The sequence below is a fragment of the Oculina patagonica genome, chromosome 2, assembly GCF_052425735.1.
Source record: "Oculina patagonica isolate OP01 chromosome 2, crgOcupat, whole genome shotgun sequence".
Classification (NCBI taxonomy): domain Eukaryota; kingdom Metazoa; phylum Cnidaria; class Anthozoa; order Scleractinia; family Oculinidae; genus Oculina; species Oculina patagonica.
Window position 1 is genome coordinate 40,265,578 of NC_135759.1, and position 20,498 is coordinate 40,286,075.

At 39.0% G+C, this 20,498-nt stretch overlaps 3 protein-coding genes across 3 annotated transcripts; 1 reads left to right on the forward strand and 2 right to left on the reverse strand.

Moving 5' to 3' along the window:
- The first annotated feature begins 2,901 nt into the window (after window positions 1-2,901).
- LOC144641580 (uncharacterized) lies at window positions 2,902-5,696 on the forward strand. The gene is made up of 2 exons (XM_078500619.1): window positions 2,902-3,010; window positions 4,832-5,696. Exons 1-2 carry the CDS (start codon window positions 2,977-2,979, stop codon window positions 5,557-5,559), a joined length of 762 nt encoding a protein of 253 aa, XP_078356745.1. The 5' UTR covers window positions 2,902-2,976; the 3' UTR covers window positions 5,560-5,696.
- Window positions 5,697-7,065: 1,369 nt separating this feature from the next.
- LOC144641619 (uncharacterized) lies at window positions 7,066-11,366 on the reverse strand. The gene is made up of 3 exons (XM_078500667.1): window positions 11,224-11,366; window positions 8,326-8,490; window positions 7,066-7,518 (listed from the first exon to the last, which is right to left on the reverse strand). Exons 1-3 carry the CDS (start codon window positions 11,270-11,272, stop codon window positions 7,295-7,297), a joined length of 438 nt encoding a protein of 145 aa, XP_078356793.1. The 5' UTR covers window positions 11,273-11,366; the 3' UTR covers window positions 7,066-7,294.
- A 2,224-nt stretch (window positions 11,367-13,590) lies between these two features.
- Window positions 13,591-19,234, reverse strand: LOC144641615 (uncharacterized). The gene is made up of 3 exons (XM_078500662.1): window positions 19,030-19,234; window positions 16,433-16,597; window positions 13,591-13,962 (listed from the first exon to the last, which is right to left on the reverse strand). The coding sequence occupies exons 1-3, from the start codon at window positions 19,076-19,078 to the stop codon at window positions 13,730-13,732; spliced, it is 447 nt and encodes a 148-aa protein (XP_078356788.1). The 5' UTR covers window positions 19,079-19,234; the 3' UTR covers window positions 13,591-13,729.
- Window positions 19,235-20,498: the final 1,264 nt, after the last annotated feature.

Below are 20,498 nucleotides of genomic sequence, written 5' to 3' on the forward strand. Positions count from 1 at the left end.
TTTGAACTTTTCGAAGTCATGCTTATTAAAGTGCCATTTTAAGTTAATGAATTGTAAACAAGTTAACCGAGGCTGACGACCGACGTTAACGTAGTTCAAGTGGTGTGATTTCTAGTCGCGATGTAAAATTTGAAGAAGCAAAACTCTTACGTTTGTGGCCGAAATCGCAAAGAGAACGTAAATCAATAACAAGAAGGTAGAGTTAAGAGACCCGTTTATTGCAATAAAAGGCACAAAAATAACAAACAAAAATAAATAAATAACAAATATTTTTTGCAAGGATTTTGTGTTTTCAGGTGTAGCTCTGAGCAAATATAATTAAAGCAGTCGTCTGCTGCTTAACATTTCAGTTATAGTGGCCTTTGTCGTTTTCTCGAAATTTAAAATGACATATTCAAGAGCAACTTGTCTTTGCTAACAACGTATTGTTGAAAATAAAGCGTGTTATGTTAATGTTTGATATAATTCAGCCTCTGCCATGAGCAGGATCTAGCCTATTTGGAATACAGCCGCCTTTCATCGCTCGATCATCGATCTTGGCTGTATTCGCAGGATACAGAATCTCATTCTACTCAGACATTATATGTAATAAATCTTTCGTCTTATTTCTTTTCCGGCTAAACTTACTACTTGCATTAAAATACTTTAAAAAACTCATTAATAATTCATAAAGAAAATACAAAAGAAATTAATGTTTAATGAGTGCCTTTATATCTGATAAAGTCACGGCTAAACTTTACGTCCAATTTTCTAGGCCAAAATAACCCCAAATCTAAATATTAGTGCAAGAATGAGTTGATCTACATCAGAAGATTATTAAGCCGTTCAATAAATTCACGCAGTTCGTGTTTTCTCAAGTCTAAAACACTCGGCTGCGCCTCGTGTTTTAAACTTTATAAAACACTGCTGCTCATTTATTAAACATTACATAATGTCACAAACGGTTTAATACTACTGTTGCCACAACGGTCTAAGTACTGACTGAATATTTGTTGATTAGTTATGTCCAAGTGCGTAATTAGTGATGGCAATGACGTGGCCGTAGGCGAGAGGGGGAATGGTTGGTTTCTCACTGATAAAACTATCTTTAATGAGATGTTGGCTGGCATGGTTTAGAGCTAGAGGTCTTCGACTTTTTACAAGTCATTTTAGTCACTTCAACCATTTTAGTCAAGGGATGACGGGAGATTGTAGGGACAGATCTAGACTGACCAACTAACTATCGAATTATTGATTGAAAATTTGTTGGGTAGCTACGTTCAAATGCGTGGTTAGTGATGACATTAAAGGTCGTGGGCTGACAGGAGTGGGGGGGGGGGGGGGTGCATTGGATCACTCGTACCGATTTGCATCAGACTTAATGTAATTAGTATTAACCCTGGCTTCCACATTTTCCCTTCCACGGTGCCTGTTTACATGGAAGGCGGGTGCCCCGGCTAACCGAGTTACCCGGCTAACCGAGCTACCCTGGGCGAGCCAACTCTTCATACGTTTCTTAAGAAAACGTATTGAAGCCTTAACATGCTAGAAGGGTAACCCGCCTTGCCGGGACACTCGGTCTACTTGCCCGGGGCACCCTTCTAGGCGGGATAGCTTTTTGCCATGTAAACGGTTATGCCCGAGCTATCCCGGCTTGCCGGGATAAGTTTTCGCGCGTGTTTTTAAACTAAATTTGAAGTTAATGGCATAAAATGTATAAATTCTGGACCCAAACAGTGCTATTTGACAAAATTAGTTTTATCAGTCGGCTGGAAATATTTCTTTGAGCAACAGCTAATTAATTCGAAATTTTCGTGGGAATGATTATCCTAATTCTCGACACAACAAATTTAATTTCAATTTGGCGGCCAAATGCTGTTGAATTTCGATTGAATTTCGTCAAAAATGAACGCAGTAAGTTTCTGAGAACTTGCACATCAAATTAAAATAAGTTTGAAGACGAAAAGCCTTGATTATTCAGTAAAAAGTCATATTTTTCTTCAATCATTTGGAGCTACATTGTTTTCCCACGCCGTGACACGCTTCAATGACGCTGTCTCATCTTGGGTAGAAGGGCTGTGAATTCTGCATGTAAAGGCGGGCTAGGTTTTATCCCTTCTAGCCGGGAAACTCGGTTAGCCGGGGCACCCTCCCTCCATGTAAACAGGCCCTAAACTGCATTATTCGTCCCGATTGAGGGAGCTACTGTTTGATATGATCTAGTAGTGGAGGTTTTCGATTGTTACGATGCCTCCATCGAATCATTTCCGCCAATGAATGACGGGAAACTGTTGGGGTTTTATTCTTGCGTTTACCTGAAATGGACGAGGAACCTTCAGAGGCAAAAGCAATACTTCCAAGCCGAGTACCATTTATAGTACAGGACCAAAGGGCAAAGACACGCTGATTTGAGCAGTGTGCTAACAAACAGAACAGTATTCAGGAAGTTTTTAGTATTTTATTAAAGTAGGGTTGGTGTGGCACAGTATTTATTCACAACAGGACCACATATTGATCTTTACGCTAACAATAAAAAGATTACATTTAACTATCCGTACGTACGTCAGTACATTTTCTGTTGTGTTTCTGAGTACTAGTTAGAATCACCAAATAGCTTGACATACCTACCAACCAGATGTTAAACCCCGCCTGCCCTTAAATCCTTAAAAACTCTTTATATGAAAAGTAGCCCCGCTCAGTTCTCCCCCCATTCACATTAGATTTGTCTTAACGTGGATGAATAAATAACTAAATAAATAACCCAAGATTACCAAACATAACATCAAAATTGCCTGTGAAAAATTTCATCAAAATTGTAAATATATTTGCTCAGTTGGCCGTAAACAGTGTTTTAATTGGCCTCCCTTTATTGATACAACGCTTAATAAAAGGCGCACCAGCGGGTTTAATGAATTGGGTTGTTTTGATTCCAAAGGTGGCTTAACTGTACCTAATATCTTTAGTTCCATCTTTTTGTTGTAAAAAACCCGAAGAATCATGACGAAGAATTATCTTTTCTTCTTTTTCTTGGGTAAGTGAATCAGAGTTTTTATTTGAAATCAGAAATTTTTTGTTAGTTAGCGAGGCAACAAGCAGAATTCAGGAAATCAGTTTAATATGCGGTAATTAAAAAAGAAAGACGGTCCTCGAGCCGTCTTGTTTTTTTTTTTTCAACACAAGTTAAGCAGAAACATGTGAACTTAAAAAGGAAGAAAGTTGTGATTTTCTGCGTCCCTGCTTACACAAAATCACTGAGGTATGATTGTTAAAATAACCACTGATACAGATTTATCTGAACGGAATTACCGAACGTACCGAGGGGCGAAGTAATCAACTTTCTTTATGGGATGCAAGGTTTGGTTGATGAAAAAGCGAAAGCTCTGCATGCACGCGAGCAAATAAAATGCCGTTAATATCAGTCACATCTTTAAAATAAGGTACAACTGACTGCTGTCGACAACTAAGTCAACGTCCGTATCTGCTGTACTTGTGAGGTGAAAAAGTAAGCTTTTATGTGGGTGGTGTTTAATGTTTTTCTCATTAGATACAGTAATTGTAATTTATTGTAAAATACTTTATCACATATATAGCGAGAATTTTAAGCAATAAACCTTGCAAATAGAATTCTCTATTTGCTATATTTCACATGTGAAAAAAGCGATACGTCCAATCAGCTTCGCGTATAGCTTTCTTCACATGTGAAAAATATAACCAATCAGCATTTAGAGTAGTACGACTCAACCAATCACAGCGCGAGAATTCAAATGGTTTCCAACGAGGTTGAGAAAGCGAGCGGCAAGTTTGCTCCCGACGGCAGTTTATGTTTTGAAAACATGGCTACACGTTTTCTTCCTTTACAAAAGTTTGCCTTTTAAGAACTTTATGGAAATGCAAGCCAACAGAAACACGCTAAGCAAAACCTAAAGAATACAGTAGTGATAAAAAATCATTCTTCAAAGGCGAAGTGAAGACAGGCGAAGGCGAAGTGTCGATAAGTGAAAGCGAAGACAAGACTTTCATCGGAACTAACAACACATCCGCGGACTTTCTAAGAATATTCAGGCACTTTTGGGATCGTCTTGGTTAAGTAAACTGCATTTTTAATCTTGATTCACGTGGTAATTATTGTTTAATTAACCGACTCGTTATGTTGCCACAATTTGTTCACAATTCGCCAGTTAAAGACTGTAATTCGCCAGTAGTTTATTCGCTTGTGGCGAAGTTTCCTCGATGCGATACGAAGTTTTCAACGTAAATGTAACGTAGTGTGTTTGTTTAAATAAAGTTTTTGTCTAGGAGAGTTTGTCGCCAGTAATTTTTTTTTACATGTATATTATTGAAATAGCGAATTCGCTTGTAAAGTAGCCTACGTGTAGCCGTACCCACCCCCCCGAGGAAAAGCGGGAGGGAAGGAACGACGTTCCTTCCCTCCCGCTTTTCCTCGGGGGGGGGGGGGGTGGGTACGGCTACACGTAGGCTACTTGTAAAGCTATGTGCATTTGCAGCTTTGTTTTCTCGCGCTGTTAACTGCAGCTGTTGTATGTCAAAAGTTTTAAACTGAAAAAATCGGCTTTAAGTGTTCAATGGTTGAATTCTTGTTATATATATAATAAACACATTACAGCATAGAAAGTGCTTTGTACGGATTTATATTCACTCGTTGCAAAACTTTGGAAAACTCACTCGTTCGCTACGCTCACTCGTTCGTTTTCCCAAAGTTTTGCAACTCGTGAATATAAATCCGTACGGCGCACTTTCTATGAAGTAATCTATATGTATTGGCATTCTCGTTTTTATGGTACAAATATATATGAGAAATACTATAAAAAAACTTCTGAATTATGTTTTACAGCATTGGTATGCAAAGGCTCCGCGCGACCTCTCAAAGATGAGGGTTCGGCCATATCGGCGGATGAAGGCTCCAGTATCGAGCATGATGAAGGCTCCAGTATCGAGCATGATGAAGGCTCCAGTATCGAGCACGATGAAGGCTCCAGTATCGAGCATGACGAAGGCTCCAGTATCGAGCATGATAAAGGCACCAGTATCGAGCACGCTGAAGGCCCCAGTATCGAGCATGATGAAGGCTCCAGTATCGAGCATGATGAAGGCTCCAGTATCGAGCACGATGAAGGCCCCAGTATCGAGCATGATGAAGGCTCCAGTATCGAGCATGATGAAGGCTCCAGTATCGAGCACGATGAAGGCTCCAGTATCGAGCATAATGAAGGCTCCAGTATCGAGCATGATGAAGGCTCCAGTATCGAGCACGACGAAGGCCCCAGTATCGAGCATGATGAAGGCTCCAGTATCGAGCATGATGAAGGCTCCAGTATCGAGCATGACGAAGGCTCCAGTATCGAGCATGATGAAGGCTCCAGTATCGAGCATGATGAAGGTTCCAGTATCGAGCATGATGAAGGCTCCAGTATCGAGCATGATGAAGGCTCCAGTATCGAGCATGATGAAGGCTCCAGTATCGAGCATGATGAAGGCTCCAGCATCGAGCATGATGAAGGCTCTCTCGCCGACGCCGAAGGCTCCGCTGTCGAACACAAGAGATCCAGCCTGTTTTACTGAAGAATTCTCCGTCTATTGCTAACGAGGGCTGCCTGATTCATTTTAAGAAATATTATATTATGCAGATGTCATGTCAGAGAACTTTTTAACTACTTGGATGTGGATGTAATTGCGAGAGGGAAATAATGTAATAAACAATGAAAAACATGTTTCTGCTTTTCTCATTTCTTAACAAAGTTTAATTTTCATAAACTTATCTAAATTAAAAAACGAGGTTTCACGGTAAAAAAGGTTCATGATCACTCGCGGGTGGGAGGAAGGGAGATAATTTTAAAAGACCATAAGGGGAGGCTCTGCCCTGAGTCGACCTGACAGTCAAACCCTTACCTTTTTATATCATTTTTGAAGGAAAAGGTAACAATTTCGTATACCTTCGTCAAAAATGGTATCTCTTTTAGATACGAAAAGAGATGATTCATCTCTTTTCTCAACTGTTTACTTGAATAACCGCTTAAAATACTATAATAAATCTACCGTCCAGTGGGTCTCTTCGAAATATTTTGAAAGGCCCGGCCCTTTTAAATACCTAAATGGCAGTTTTCCCTACCCTTCCCTCCAAATCGTGAATTACCTACCATTTTATATGCTTCCAGCCAGACAAAGGCAACCCTTTCGGGCGGAGCCTACCCGTATACCGTAAAATTCCGGTTATAAGCCCTGGGTTTATACAACTTCGTAAGGGGTTTGGAGTGGGCTTATAAGCGGAGAGGCTTATATCCGGGAGGGCTTACAAGCGGAATAAAAAAAACGTTTCGAAACGAGCCACAGGAGTATTGATCGAAATACGTTTTTAAGTTAAAAACGCATAACAAAGCAACATTTACCCCTGTTCAGTACTGTCATCCGGCAGAGGGGCTTATATCCGGGGGGGGGGGGCTTATAATCGGCTGTATTTTTTTTGTTTCCAGGTAGATGGGCCTATACCTGGAGGGGCTTATAAGTGGGAGGGGGGCTTATAACCGGAACTTTACGGTAGTTAACTATAGGAAGCACACCCCACCCCCGGACATTCGTTGCATTCAGTCATGATTCAAACGTCGCACAAGTTTACCGGCGCAGCTATATGTAGAAGTCGTATATTTAATTTGCAAGCAACGATTTATTGTGCCGCGCTTTAATTCATTAGAGTGAATTGTCACAATCGCAAAAAATACCGCAAAATTGCACTCAATCTTCTCAACTAAATTCACCAGTGTATTTGGTTCAGCTAGGAGAGTCGGGGTAAGCAACAAGCTAGCTTGCCGACGGAGTGGAAATTTCGGAGTAGGAACCTTTCTTTGTACTAAAGAATGTTCTAAGCGAACAATCATCTTGATTTTTTGGTCTACATGTTAATTGGCCCTTGTGGCCTCGTTTTAAGCTAAAGATTCTTTTAAATTCTGCAGATGTGATCGAGGCCATGCATAAGGGCTAATTAACATGAAGACAAAAGAATAATGTATTTTCCGCCATTTTGGAAAAAGGTGTATGTAGTCGCGAAATACACAACTAAAACAGACGAAGACCAGCGTTTGGTTAGATTTTATTTTTAACTATTTAAGAATCACAGACCTCAATATAAGGAGACATAGTCGCCAGTCACTTCCCACTATTATTATTATTATTATTATTATTATTATTATTATTATTATTATTATGATCATCTTCATCATCATCATCATTATTACTGTTTTAGAATCTTACCTATTTTAATTTACAACTTCACGCATGAAAAAAGACAAAACGATTTTCTTCCTCAAATGGACGAAATCAAAACCAACCCAACAGCAAGGGTCATCACAAGTCCGGCAAGACTGGTGAAAACAACTCCGCTGGCTGACAATGTTGGCTGTGGGAAACCTTTTGCAGTAACATAGTCATAGTTACACTTGTCTGACTGACAGCTGGCCATCTTGGAGCAAACTGCGTTATTAAAGTCCTTGCAGGGATCATCGTTACAGTCTTCATATAAGCAGCAGCCTGTGAAACCAATTAAAGGAAAGTATAAGACAATGACAAATGTTTGACATTGCAGCGCATGGAAAGGGATGCTCGAAAAAATAATATCTAACTCCTGACGCCAGAATAAAAATGTATGCTCATTGGTCTAAATTTTTTAAATTAAAGTCAATGAAAAGTAGCAATTATTGGTGAATCATGTCACGAGAAGTTTGAAGAGGAAGGAGACAGCGGTCCAATGGCTCTACGCGCAAGACAAGACTGGGGCTACCTGGCTGAGTAGAAAGCTCACCATCTGTGAAACTTGTGTCTATCGTAATTCGCACAATTTTACTGGCGACCTCAAACACTTCTAGTGTCTAGACTCCATTAACATAAAGCCGTCTACAGGTGCAATACTAAAGGGTGCGCTACATATATACAAAACACTCACTTTTGTGCTGAAAACTAATGATGACATCTTAAAATCTCTGAAATCTCAAATTCAATATAAGGGATGAAAATATTTTTTTCGAGATGCAAACTATCTTTTTCTACATATCGTGTTTGCAAGCCATTTATTTTTCTTTTTAAGGCCCATGGAATCATTCTTTTTTTTCAATTCCTGCAGGGGCGTGCCTAGGATTTTTTGTCTGCGGGGGCAAAGTCAGCTAAACTCCACTGCGGGGGCAAACTCCAATATAGCTACAAGAAATAGCCCAGCAAAATCAAACACTATGATTGAAATTTAGTTTTCTTAGCGCGGACAACTGCCCCCTCTGCCCTTCCCGCTAGGTACGGCTCTGTCCTGATCATATCGTTGCGTATTTTGCGAGATTCTTTACATACTTTTAATCTCTATGACTCTACCCATAGTCGTGTAGTTGACTGTGTACACTTGACAGCCATATACAGCATCTGGCATGTCAGAACTTTCACACGTCACCGTCGCATTCGGCGCGCGGGTGCAGCTGGTCGACGCTCCACCACAACGATAACAAGTGAGCGACCAGGCTAAAAGAACAAAGAATTAAGGTAATTTATATTACAAAATAACTCATCAGTTATTGAGTAAGCCTGCGTTGCAGACGTACTAAACCCTGGTTTAGTCGAGGATTTTGTGACACGTCCGGCTGCAACGCAGGCTATTACTGAGTGTGAAAACATGAAATAGAGTCCATAATATAAGGTGATATAACTCGACTCAATAATATGCAATAATCGGAATGGAAACATTTTTAGAGAAAGGTCGAGAAATGTAAATTGAAATACAGTCACTGAACCTCTTTAATACCAACATCAGAGGGACGGAGAAGAGCGTCCGTATTATAGAGGTGTCTGTATGACAGGGGTTCCCGTAAGGCCCCGGGGGAGTACTGCCATATATGGGCTATATAGGTTTGTGCCGCTAGGGTATGGTTTTTGAGGTGCTCAGTCCTTAAATAGGGTATCATTTTTGCTCCTTTTGGCATTGTGTTCCCCGTTTGATCATTAGGTAGGGTATCTAAATCTATCAGTTTATAAAACAAACGCCCAGCTAAACGAAAAATAAAAAGGGATCTTGAAACTGAACTAACCGTTTAAGTATCAGTAAAGCGATTTTATAAAGATTTGTGTGTTTGCCATGCATGCGTGGTTGGCCGTTATTTAGTCGTCACAGAACGCTTCTCCTCCCCTCGAATAGGGTGCCATTTTTCGGTTTTGGTCCTTAAAAAGTGTAACAATTTTCGCTTTCTTTTTCCTTAGAAATAGGATCAGGGTTTAAGAACCTTCGCGGCACACCCCTATCCGAAATTTATGGGAGTGCCCCCCCCCGGGCCGTAAGGAGAGGTTCGACTGTACAATAAAACATTTAAAACTTGAGTTTTAGTGAAGACAGAAAGAAGATCAGCAGTTCTAGACTTGAAGGGTCTGCTGAAGACCACCACGATTTCTATGTCTTATTAACTTAATGTAATCTTTTTTTTTGGTAAACTTGTTCTACAATACTAGTGTTCGTTGTTGAGACAGTTGAACACGATTAAATACGAAGACACATGAAAATGCTTGTAAAACAATAGCAAAAGGCGTATAATATTGGTCAGTCTTCCATACAACATGCCCAACAACTTTCAGCGGGTTTTTGGCGTTTTTGGTGAAGGAATCTGAATTCCTCTAGGTTAGAGGTAGGCGCAAGAAAAGGTTTAATTTAAAAAACCTTGATTTAATGATACCTGCATGCATGCACAACTAGCTTGTTTCTCACTGCTGCTTATCTCGCAAGGCTACTAAATTTAAATTTGTTGTCTTCACTGGATAATTCCTATTTAATATATTGAGGGTACTGTTTGTAAAGCTAAGGAAAACCTCAAAGAAGCAAACAATGAAACGATTGAATTTAGGTTGGAAGGTCTACATTCGTGCACAATCTTTAGTTTTGCGCTCATACGCTAAGCATGAATTACGTATCCGAAACGTTTCTATTGGTTACTAGTTGACCAGACAGAAGTAATGCCTATTGTGTTTTATGCACGTTCAAGGCCAAAAAAGGAACAAAAACATATAACAGAGGGCTTTGTCAAACTTCATAACTATTTATGGTTAATCCGAATTATTTTTCGGGCAAACGATATTTGTATTTTCTCGTGAAATTTCGGCTAACCATGTTTTTAAGTCTAATTTTCGTAAAATATACCGTTTTTGATCATCAGATAATATGCTTTGTAAAGCAATTAATTGAAGAAGCATTTCGTTAACATACGATCGATAAATGCATATTTATCTTGAGAATATGGCAAGAACGAAGCTCTTCAAAAAACATTTAAACTTAGGTTGTAAAACATTTCAACCAAAAAATTAAAACAAATGACAATAAATCAATAAATATTATTAAAAAAGACACAAACTAAAAATATTAATGTAAAATGAGATATGGAAATTTTGCTATTCATTTAAGAAGCTAAAGTGTCACTTAATGCTTCCTAAATGATAAATACAGCAAAAGCTGCATTTATTCAGCTGGCATTTAAAATTACTAAGGAGTCTTCAACATTGGTAATGTAAAATAAACGTCTTTTTATGGCGACAAGAATTAGTTACAGCCGAAACTGACACGTACGTATAGTCATGATTAAAATGAATGTCTTATATGGGGGTATTTCAGCTTTTCAGGCAAACTAACAAAAAATATAATGAACCGCTTGGGCCTTCCCTTACAGTAACAAACATTTAAATTTATTTCTTTAATTATCGAATTTTGAAAAAAAGTAGAAATTGCTTTTTTAGGCTCAAATCGTCTAACAATAAAGCGTCAGCCAAGCATTGGACGTTCTTATAAAGATCAGTTTACAGCGCCGTTACGCAAACGTAGTACACGTGTTGCCTTTCTGAGTTGCGTTACGGTTGATTTGGACCGTGAATTCAACAAAGAACTACATCTAGCTCGATTGGTTGTAGCGATATAACTCCAAACTAAGAGCACAAAAAAACCTCACAATGATTAAACAATCAGCGCTTTATCGAGCACGCGAACGTTGTGCGAGCTTATTATGTCGAGGACGTGCTAGCGTAGCCTCCGACGCAGTCGTTCTTAGTGCGAGCGTACAAGACAGGATTTGCTTTCTCTTTTCGGTTTCTTTCCGCTTAAGATTAAGGGGCAAATTATTTAATTTCCTAAATGCACCTTACATATATTTGCCAAAAAGCAATATTTGATGTCCATCATTGTACTAAAAGCTACTAAGCATGACACGGATCGATTTAACTTACCTTCTACAACGAAAGAAACGGCAATCAATGCTGCTAACAGAACCTTCATTTTAAAATATATCCTATCGTCGATCTTCAGATCTCTAAGCAGTTGACTTCGAGGAGACAGTTTATACAAACAGCTCTGCAAACAACTAAGGTGTACTTCGATACCGTTTGGCCGGATAAGGTGTTTATGATTGGTCAGAAGCGATGATTTCATCCAACGTCATCATAATTATATTCCAACAACGACCAAAAAAGCCATCCGCAAAGATGGTCTTTTCACATAAACTAGACGTAAAAAACGTTCATTTGTTTATGCAATGTGAAATCTCCTCGAAAATGAAACATTTTGTGACATTTTAAAATTTTCAGACATGATAGTAATTTAGAGATCAGTACCAGTAGTACAAAAAAATAATGAAAGGTTTCAGGTTTGAGGGTAAGACGAAAACTCTTTTTGGGTTAGTGTTTGGTTAGGGGTGGGGTAAAACCCCTTTTGAGATTATTTTTAGATTGAAGGTAGTGCAAACCATTTCTTTGTGGTAAGGTTTTGGTTCGAGGGTGGGGAGAGTCATAGCTGACCACCTTACTTTACAGTATGGGTCGGATCACTCTGATATGACCGGCTGTACAACCAAAGTATTTACTCAAAACTTAATCAACAGGTTAAATCACGGTATAGATAGTGTCAGATTTCCATGCAGTGTCAAAATTACATGTTACTACCAGTTTACCCACAGGTACATTTGACGAGCAGATCCTTTGCAAACTCCACCACTGTATGGTTAAAAGCCCCTTCAGAAATAAGTGTCAAGTTTTCAGAAGGAAATATATACTAGTGGTACCTATCGGTAGAAATGCCAACGAGTACAACGGGAGATCGAGAGAAGAAGGGAGGATAATTGTAAATGTTTGGCTGAAAGTACGCTTTATGATTTTGGTCCGATCAATAAACATTGGGTGTTTTCTTTGAAAATCTTGAATGTATCTGGAATAAAATGCGATATTGTGAAGGCTAAATGAGGAAAAAGTTCTCAAATAATACCGTGAAAGTAGTGAAGATTTAGTGAGAAATCTTCTAAACTCCATGTTTTTGAGAGTTTCAAGCCATTGTTGTTCGATGCCGCTATCGCTGCTGTTTTAGCTTTTTTTTAAGGTCTTAAAGGTCTGCATGGTCCCTAAATTTTAGGTGAATGACTGAAGAATCGTGCTGTTGAGCAACGGGCCTCCCACAATTTTCAATTCTCAGTCGAGGTGTGATAGACATCATCTAGATAAAAGGTTACTCCACCATTTTCAAAGAACGCCATTGTCAGGAATACATGCTCAATTCAAAACTTGTTATATGGGGCTTGCAAGAGCAAACTGTTGCAAACATCCATCTACAATCTTACACCACTAAAATTAAACATGAAAAATTGTAACATGTGCAAACATTAAATAAAAATACTGGTAGGCCAATCTGGATAGATTTCATTTCGACACGCGGTTTTTGAAATTTAGATATAAAACGTCTACACCTTCCCTTAGATATTCGAACGTGGAATACTCAAAACAGTTCTCAAAACGGTTATGAACCTACGCAAACGCCCGTTCGCCACAAACGTCCGCCATCTTTGTTTTCAACTAAACCCGTACTTAGTTTTACTCGGCCAAATTTCTTTAGGGACTGGTCAATAAGAAGAGAGAGAGAGAGAGAGAGAGAGAGAGAGAGAGAGAGAGGGGGGGGGGGCGGGAGGGGGGAGGGTGGGCGCAGAAAGGGAATGGGTCACCAGTTTTTGAGGTCTCGAAAAGGGCTGGGATATGTAGTTTTGATCTACACGTAGGGGGTGGGACATCTTTTTCATTCACTAACTTTTAAACTGTTATAGTTCCAAGAAAGTTCTCAGTTCATCCTTCTTTGGTGTGCTAAGAAATGGGAAAAGACGTACATGGCACAGCAGTTTCCATTAGGGTGGTGTGTGTAGGGAATCACACCTTAAAAGTTGTTGTCAAATTAAAAACCTCCAACCCCTTACAGAAAGAAATTATTGTTCCCTTAATAATGAATATTTTGAGCAAAGGGGGTGGGTCATGTAATTTTCAACCTCCTATCAGGGGTGTGTCAGTTAGTTTAGAGCCAGAAGGAAGGAGTGGGTCACAAATTTTTGAGCCACCGCTTTTTCAATTGCTCCGGTCCACCACCAACCCCCCACCCCCCCCCCCCCCGCGGCCCCGGTACTTATTGACCAGTCCCTGACAGGGGGAATCATGTTCTTGTCTTTTCTCTGTGACCCTAGCAAAACGACCCTACCAAACGTATCTATTATCGAATAATCAAAGAAGATATCGTGTTCATTATGTAGTCGCGTTATGTACAACGAAGATAAACGAAAGCTAGCGTTTGGTAAGATTTAGTTTTATTTAAGCATCACAAACCAAAAAAGGAGACATCCCTGTTGTTGCTTAACACTTTTCTTAGAATCCTTCCTATTTTAATTCACAAAATCACGCATGAAAAAAGACAAAACGATTCTCTTCTTCAAATGGACAAATGCAAAACCAACCCAACGGCAAGGGTCATCACAAGTCCGGCAAGACTGGTGAAAGCAACTCCGCTGGCCGTCGGGTCTGGCATCGTTGGCTTCGGGAAACCTTTTGCAGTGGCGTAGTTATAGTTACACTTGTCTGACTGACAGCTGGCCACCTTGGAGCAAACCGCGTCACTACTGTCCTTGCAGGGATCCTCGTTGCAGTCTTCATAGAAGCAGCAACCTGTGTCACCAAAGAAAAGTATAAGACAATCAGAAGCATAGGTGATATGCTTCTAGACATATAGAATAATTTATGGAAAGTGCGCGCGTACGGTATTTACGCACGAGTTGGTGAAGTATCAGAAATCGAACGAGTAAGCGCAGGAAAGGAGTGAGATTCAAACCAACGAGTGCGTAAACACCGTACAAAGCAGTTTCCATGTGGTATTGTGTTTATTAAATACGTACTGAGACTGTCAATGAAGTCATTTAACGACCCATTTAATGAACTATTCAGTCGAAGATGCTCCAGCAGTCCAAGAAAATTATTGTCCGCGTAACCGGCAGCGTAAAGCGCTTCAAAGTCTTCGTCAGTCAACGGCACGCCCATCAGCTTTGTATTTGCTTCCACGGCCTTCTTTTTGCGTTTTTTTTTAATGCTTGGATTGTTCAAGTCATCTGAAGCTAACTCATCATCATCTAATACTAAGCTTGCTCTGTACTACACCTTAATTTACCCTTATATCACTTACTGTAATTCAGCCTGGTCTTCTACATATATAACTAATTTAAATAGAATTTTTTATTTACAAAAACGTGCTGTGCGAGCTATTACCAACTCAGACTATCGAGAACATTCTGCCGCCTTATTTGCTAAACTTAGATATCTTCCAAGTCAAGTTTAGCCTTATTTGCTAAACTTAGATATTTTCCAAGTCAATGTATTGCAAATAGCTAAATTTATGTTTTATTATCATAACCAATTATTGCCCCCGATGTTTCTCAGTTTGTTTTTTTCTACTAGTAGTTAAATACACAGTTATGGCACAAGAATAGCCAAGTGTTATCGACCACATCACTGTCGTACAAATCTAAAGCAGTTTACAATACTTTTCCAGGGTCCTAAAATTTGGAATTCTCTACCAGAATCGATCACTGGTTCGAGTAGCTTCTCTTCTTTTAAGAAAAAAATGATTAAATTTCTAATAAAATGAGTCTGAAATTAGCCTGGCCTAGCTGCACATTCACAGCGAAATTACTAACTTATTGCTAACCCGAGGTGGCCTCCCCCATAAGGCTCGTGGTTTCTTGGAGGTCTCCTCGCCCTATCTATTTAAGTTTTTTTGTACGTATTAATTTCTAAAGTGGCAAATAAAATGATGATGATGATGATGATGATGACGTATTCTTCTGCCGAAGAACCGTGGGCTTTTTATTTATGTTTTTCTTAGGAATACCAAGAAAGTTTTAAGGTAAACGTTCGGCTGAATTACAATTGTAAAAAAAAATAGCTTTTTAGGTGCGAAAGGTCGCCAATCAGTCTTGAATGAAAACTTCAACTTGATTCGTCTCACACGTCAAAAAACACGATACGCGGCTTCTGATTGGATGTATCATTTTTTCCACACGTGAAAAAAAGCGATAGGCGTCATTTGATTGGTTTACATCGGTTTGCAAACGAAAAGTTACTTTGCGGCTTTTTAGTGATTAAATCTCAGTACGTATATAATAAACTGACTTATGTTGGTCATTGCAGCGCATACATTTAGTTATCTTATTTTTTCTACATATTCTCTAACTCCCTAATTAATTCTCTAACTCCCTACGTCAGAATAAAGATTAGCCTGCGAATACAGCCGCCTCTCATTCGCTCCCGCTACAAGGCTAAATAAAGATGTATGCTTATAAGTTGTATTTGTTATTAATTTATAGATTTTCAGGAGAAGTTTGAAAAGGAGGCAGCGACCTAATGGCTGAACACGCAAGACTAGACTAGGTGCTACATATCCGAGTAGAAATCTCTCTATCTGTTATCCTGGTATCTGGCACAAACATGTCCCAAGGTGTGCCACTGAACCATCAAATAAATAATAAATAAAACTTCAAACGAACGACTTTGTTGGTAGGCTTAAACACCTCGAGGACATGGACTTAAAAAATGTCTAGTTCTAGGTAGTTAGTAAATAAAACTTTTGTTAATATTATTATACAGGAATGCACCTACTTCAACTCCTTTCACTCCCTATTGGACTACTTGGGCACTACTGGTACAATGCAAGGGTGCACCACAGATATATACAAAGCAAGTCAGTCCCAGCTCACTCAGCCTTGCTCATTGATAATTGTAGAGCACACTATACACTATAGTTAGTCTCTCGCGCCATGAGGCGCATAAGGACACTATACACTATATACATACTTAATAATGACATGTTTAGAAATTATCTATGAATCTCAGAGACAATTAGAATGAAATTCTAAATAGCAATCTCTTTTTCCCTTGACATTACTTGGAACTGACTGGTCCCTTGTCGTCTCTGGACCAAAAAAAAGGTAGGACGCGGGGCATGATGGGAATGAGGCCATGGAGAGTGAGAGACGTCTTTTCTCCCACCAGTCATCCCTGGCGTCTTATAATGTTCTTGTAAGAGAGGAATGGGGACGAGTTAATCCCTCATATCGTTGCGTATTTTGAGAGATTCTTTACATACCTTTAATGTCTATGACGCTACCCAGAGTCGTGTAGTTCACTGTGTACACTCGACAGCCATATACAGCATCTGGAAGATCAGGACTATCACACGTCACCGTCGCGTTCGGAGCCTGTGCACAATCCGTCGACGCTCCACCACAGCGATAACAAGTGAGCGACCAGGCTAAAAAGGAAAATGATTCTAGTTAATTCTTATTTCAAAATAACGTATCAGTGCGAAAACATGAAATAGAGTCCATAATATACATTGACTTAAAAGAAACATTTTTAAAGAAAATGTAAACTGAAAGACAGTAAAAAATTTAAAACTTGAGTTCAAGTGAAGACTGAAAAAAGATCAACAGTACTAGGCTTGAAGGATCTGTAAAAGAAAACCATGATTTCTACATCACTTCAGCTAAATGTACCTATGAAAGGTAATGTATTTATATTTTTAAAGTGTTCTACAGGTTACATAACGTTGTTGGGACATACATCCTATAAGATACGCAGGCAGAATTCACATGAATCATCAAAAGGCGCTTAATGACCGTTTTGAGAGTAAAGCCTGGGTTCAAAACGAAGCAAAGAATTCAAAAGCATTTTAAAGTGAATTAAAGTGAATAAAAACAAAATGTTAAAAAAGGAATACGCATAATTGAAATGTTATTACGAGGATTATAATGACCATTTAATTTTGGCGCTTAAGCCCAGTTGCACTTCTTCGGAAACGGAGTAAACCATATCGTTGGAAGTCTTCTCTACATAAAAAAAAACATTCCCAAAAACTTTAAGAAGGTTTTCGGTGCAGGAAATGAGCCCCCCTCTAATTGGAAGCAGAAAAGCTTAAGGGATTATAAAATATTTACATAATACCTGCATGTACGATTAGCTAATTGTTCAGCGTTACTCATCGCCAAGTGTCTCACTAAAACTGAATTTGTTGTCTTTGTCTTGCCCTTCTATTTTTGTCAGGTAAACTCGGATACGATTTGAATTTTCTCAGCAAACTATATTTTTAAGTCTTTTTTTTGTACCTGAACTGCCGTTTATGGTTTTTGTCTAATATCGATCCAATAAAGTTTTGTCATGCAAATTCACCAATTTCGTATATTGGGCAATCAATTGTTACTGACGATAAATAGTACTATGCATATATCTATCTTATATCTATCTTGAGAAATCATTGAAACTTAGGGACTTTCCATTTGTCAGAACTGGGGGGATCGCCGGGGTAAAAGTAGAAATATGAAAAAAAAAAAAAAAAAAATATAAATTTTTTTTTTTTTTTTTATTTTTTTTTTTTTTTTTTTTTTTTTAAAAATTTTTTTTAAATATAAAAAAGGGGTTTTTTGGGAAAAAAAAAAAAAAAAAAAAAATGAAAAAATTTTTTTTAAAAAAAAAAAAAAAAAAAAAAAAAAAACAAAAAAAAAAAAAAAAAAAACGACGGCCGATCCGGTATATTCAAAAACAGAGTTCTGTTGCTAGTCAGATTTGTCCTGTCAAATCAGTAAATGCAAAAATATTATACACTGTTGCGGTGGATTTGTGGGAAAATCTCGTAGAAAAGGCCTAGTTTACATTCAAAACCACCGGGTCGGCTAGCCTGCAAGCGCCGTTAGGTTGCAAAACATTTCATCAAAAAAGGCTAAATAATTAAGAGAATTAACTGGCATCTAAAAGTACTGAGGAGACTTCAGCAGCTAGACAGCAAATAGTCAGTGTGGCAATGTAAAATAAACGTCTTTTATGGTCTTGGGGGTTGGCCCAGGCTGTGCGAAGGTGACCTATTCAGTCCTTGGTAGCTAAACACGGGAAAATACCATTACGCTAGAATAAAAGTTAACCCGGGCCTTCACTTACAATAATAAACCTTTAAATTCATTTCTTTTATGAGCGGATTTTGAAATAGGTAGATATTGCTTTGTTAGGCTCAAATCGTCTAAAAACAAAGTGTCGCTGTTACGCAAACGATGTGTTGCGTTACGGTTGCGTTCCGTTTGTTGGTACACGACCTTAGCCTGCGAATACCACCGCCTCTCCGCGCTCCGACCCGCTTGCTGCGTTCGGATCGGGGCGCGGAAAAGCGGCTGTATTCGCAGGCTTACACGACCTACAACCCCCCAGCCTTGTAGCTTTTATCTCCCATCGTGTTTGTACCTCTTCCATCGTGTGTAAATAAAGGTTGTATGTATGTTTGCACGGTTGATCATCTTCGGTCGATCCGAAATAACAACACAAGAAATCTCACTGACTAAAACTCACATCGATCAACGGTCATAGCTTTAATTTAGCGAGTACGCCAGCGTTGGTCATTGGTCTCTCTTTTCGAGCTTGCGAGCTCGTGAGCTTTTTAGCTTGTACTTTGCACTGGTTGATAAATACGCTGCTTTGCGAGCACGATCAAGCGTTGAAGCAATTATCTAAAACACTCAAGCGTCATATAAAAGAGGCCTAAGGGACCTAAAAACCACTACCACAAGTCAGAATAACGTTTAAGCCCGGTTAAGAGCCGAATGATTTGCTTTCCGAAATGCACCTAACACTTATTTACCAAAAAGCACAAAAAGCGAATATGAATGTCCGTCACGTCTGACACGGGTGGATTTAACTTACCTTCTGCGATGAAAGCAACGGCAATCAATGCTGCTAACAGAAACTTCATTTTTAACTTAGTCCTTTCGTTGATCCAACCTTAACGGAAACTTCAAATTAGGCCTTGGGATCTCGGTTTAACAGTTGACAGTTTATGCAAACAGCTCAGCGAACAGCTAAGACGTGCCGTTCAAGACCGCTTCGTTAAATGGAGTGTTTTACATCCAAAGGACTTGTTGGTTAATGATTGGCCCAAAATACGACGTCATCATAATTATAATCCTACAACAAAGTACGACCAACAAAGCCACCTATAAAGATGTTCTTTTGTCACAGTCTAGACATAAAGAACGTTAATTTTCATACAAATTTGGAAGCGTCTCGGAAATAAAACACTTTAAAATCTTAAAATCAATACAAAAATGCACGTTTAGTGACACATCACAATTTCAAAGTGTTTTATTTCCGAGACGCTTCCAAATTTTCTACAGTGCCGAAACGGTGTAACCAAGGAAACGAAACACCTTACTAAACTTGACAGCTAACGAGCTGGGTATTGTTGTTTTAGGCGTTTTAAACTGAAGTCATGATTTGGTAGTAGTTTGTCAATTTCGCTCGCTGTTAGTTAGCTTAAAACAAAATTAAATGAGTATTAGCTAATGCAATTCTAAACTTCTTTAAAAAACGCACGTGTTGGAAAGCTTGGCCTTACACACGTTATACGATGCTTAATTTGCGTACCTTAAAGCAATTAAGTTTTAAAAGTCTCTCATGGGAAATTTTCTTTTGTTTTCCTAGCGTGGGTTGCTTATTCTGGTCAGGTTAATTACTTTTGCGATGAACCAGCATTGTTCTATGGGCCGTGCTAAGTTAATGAGCTAGGTGGTGTCTTCTGTTTTTCAGTTTGGTTATGCTTTTAGTTCAGAAGACTTTTGTTCTAAATTTTTTAAGTTCAACTAAGTGAACTCGGGTTTCCGAATTATCTTGTCCATGTTAGCAACAAGAGCTGTAGAGTCGCCTAGTTCGATTCTGTTTGATGGCCAGTACTTATTGCGTAAGTACGGCGAAGTATTTACGCACAACGTTTGACCAGCTATTGTTTAGGCCGCGAAATTTGTTTTGAAAAAGACTGAAAAGAACGGCACGTCCTGGTCACACTAGTACCGGATTGATGTCGGAGAAACCACAGTTTGTGTTCACTCTCTGTTTATACTCATTCGATTTTGTGTTGTGTTTACTTTTGAGTAATAACTAAGACATGACGTTTCTAAAAGAAACTTTGAAACGTCACGCTTTCGATGCATCAAAGAGCGCCGCCGCTTTGTTCGGCTGCAAGCTCCAAATTTTAGCACCCTCCTTCCAAAAAGCGCCCCCTTTGAATGTGCTTTTGTTAATTACCGCTGCAATCCTAATAAGCGCCCCTTTACGTAAGCGCCCACTATTTCAATAATTGCTTCAATTTCAGTGCCATCAGAATACAGCGAGATCAT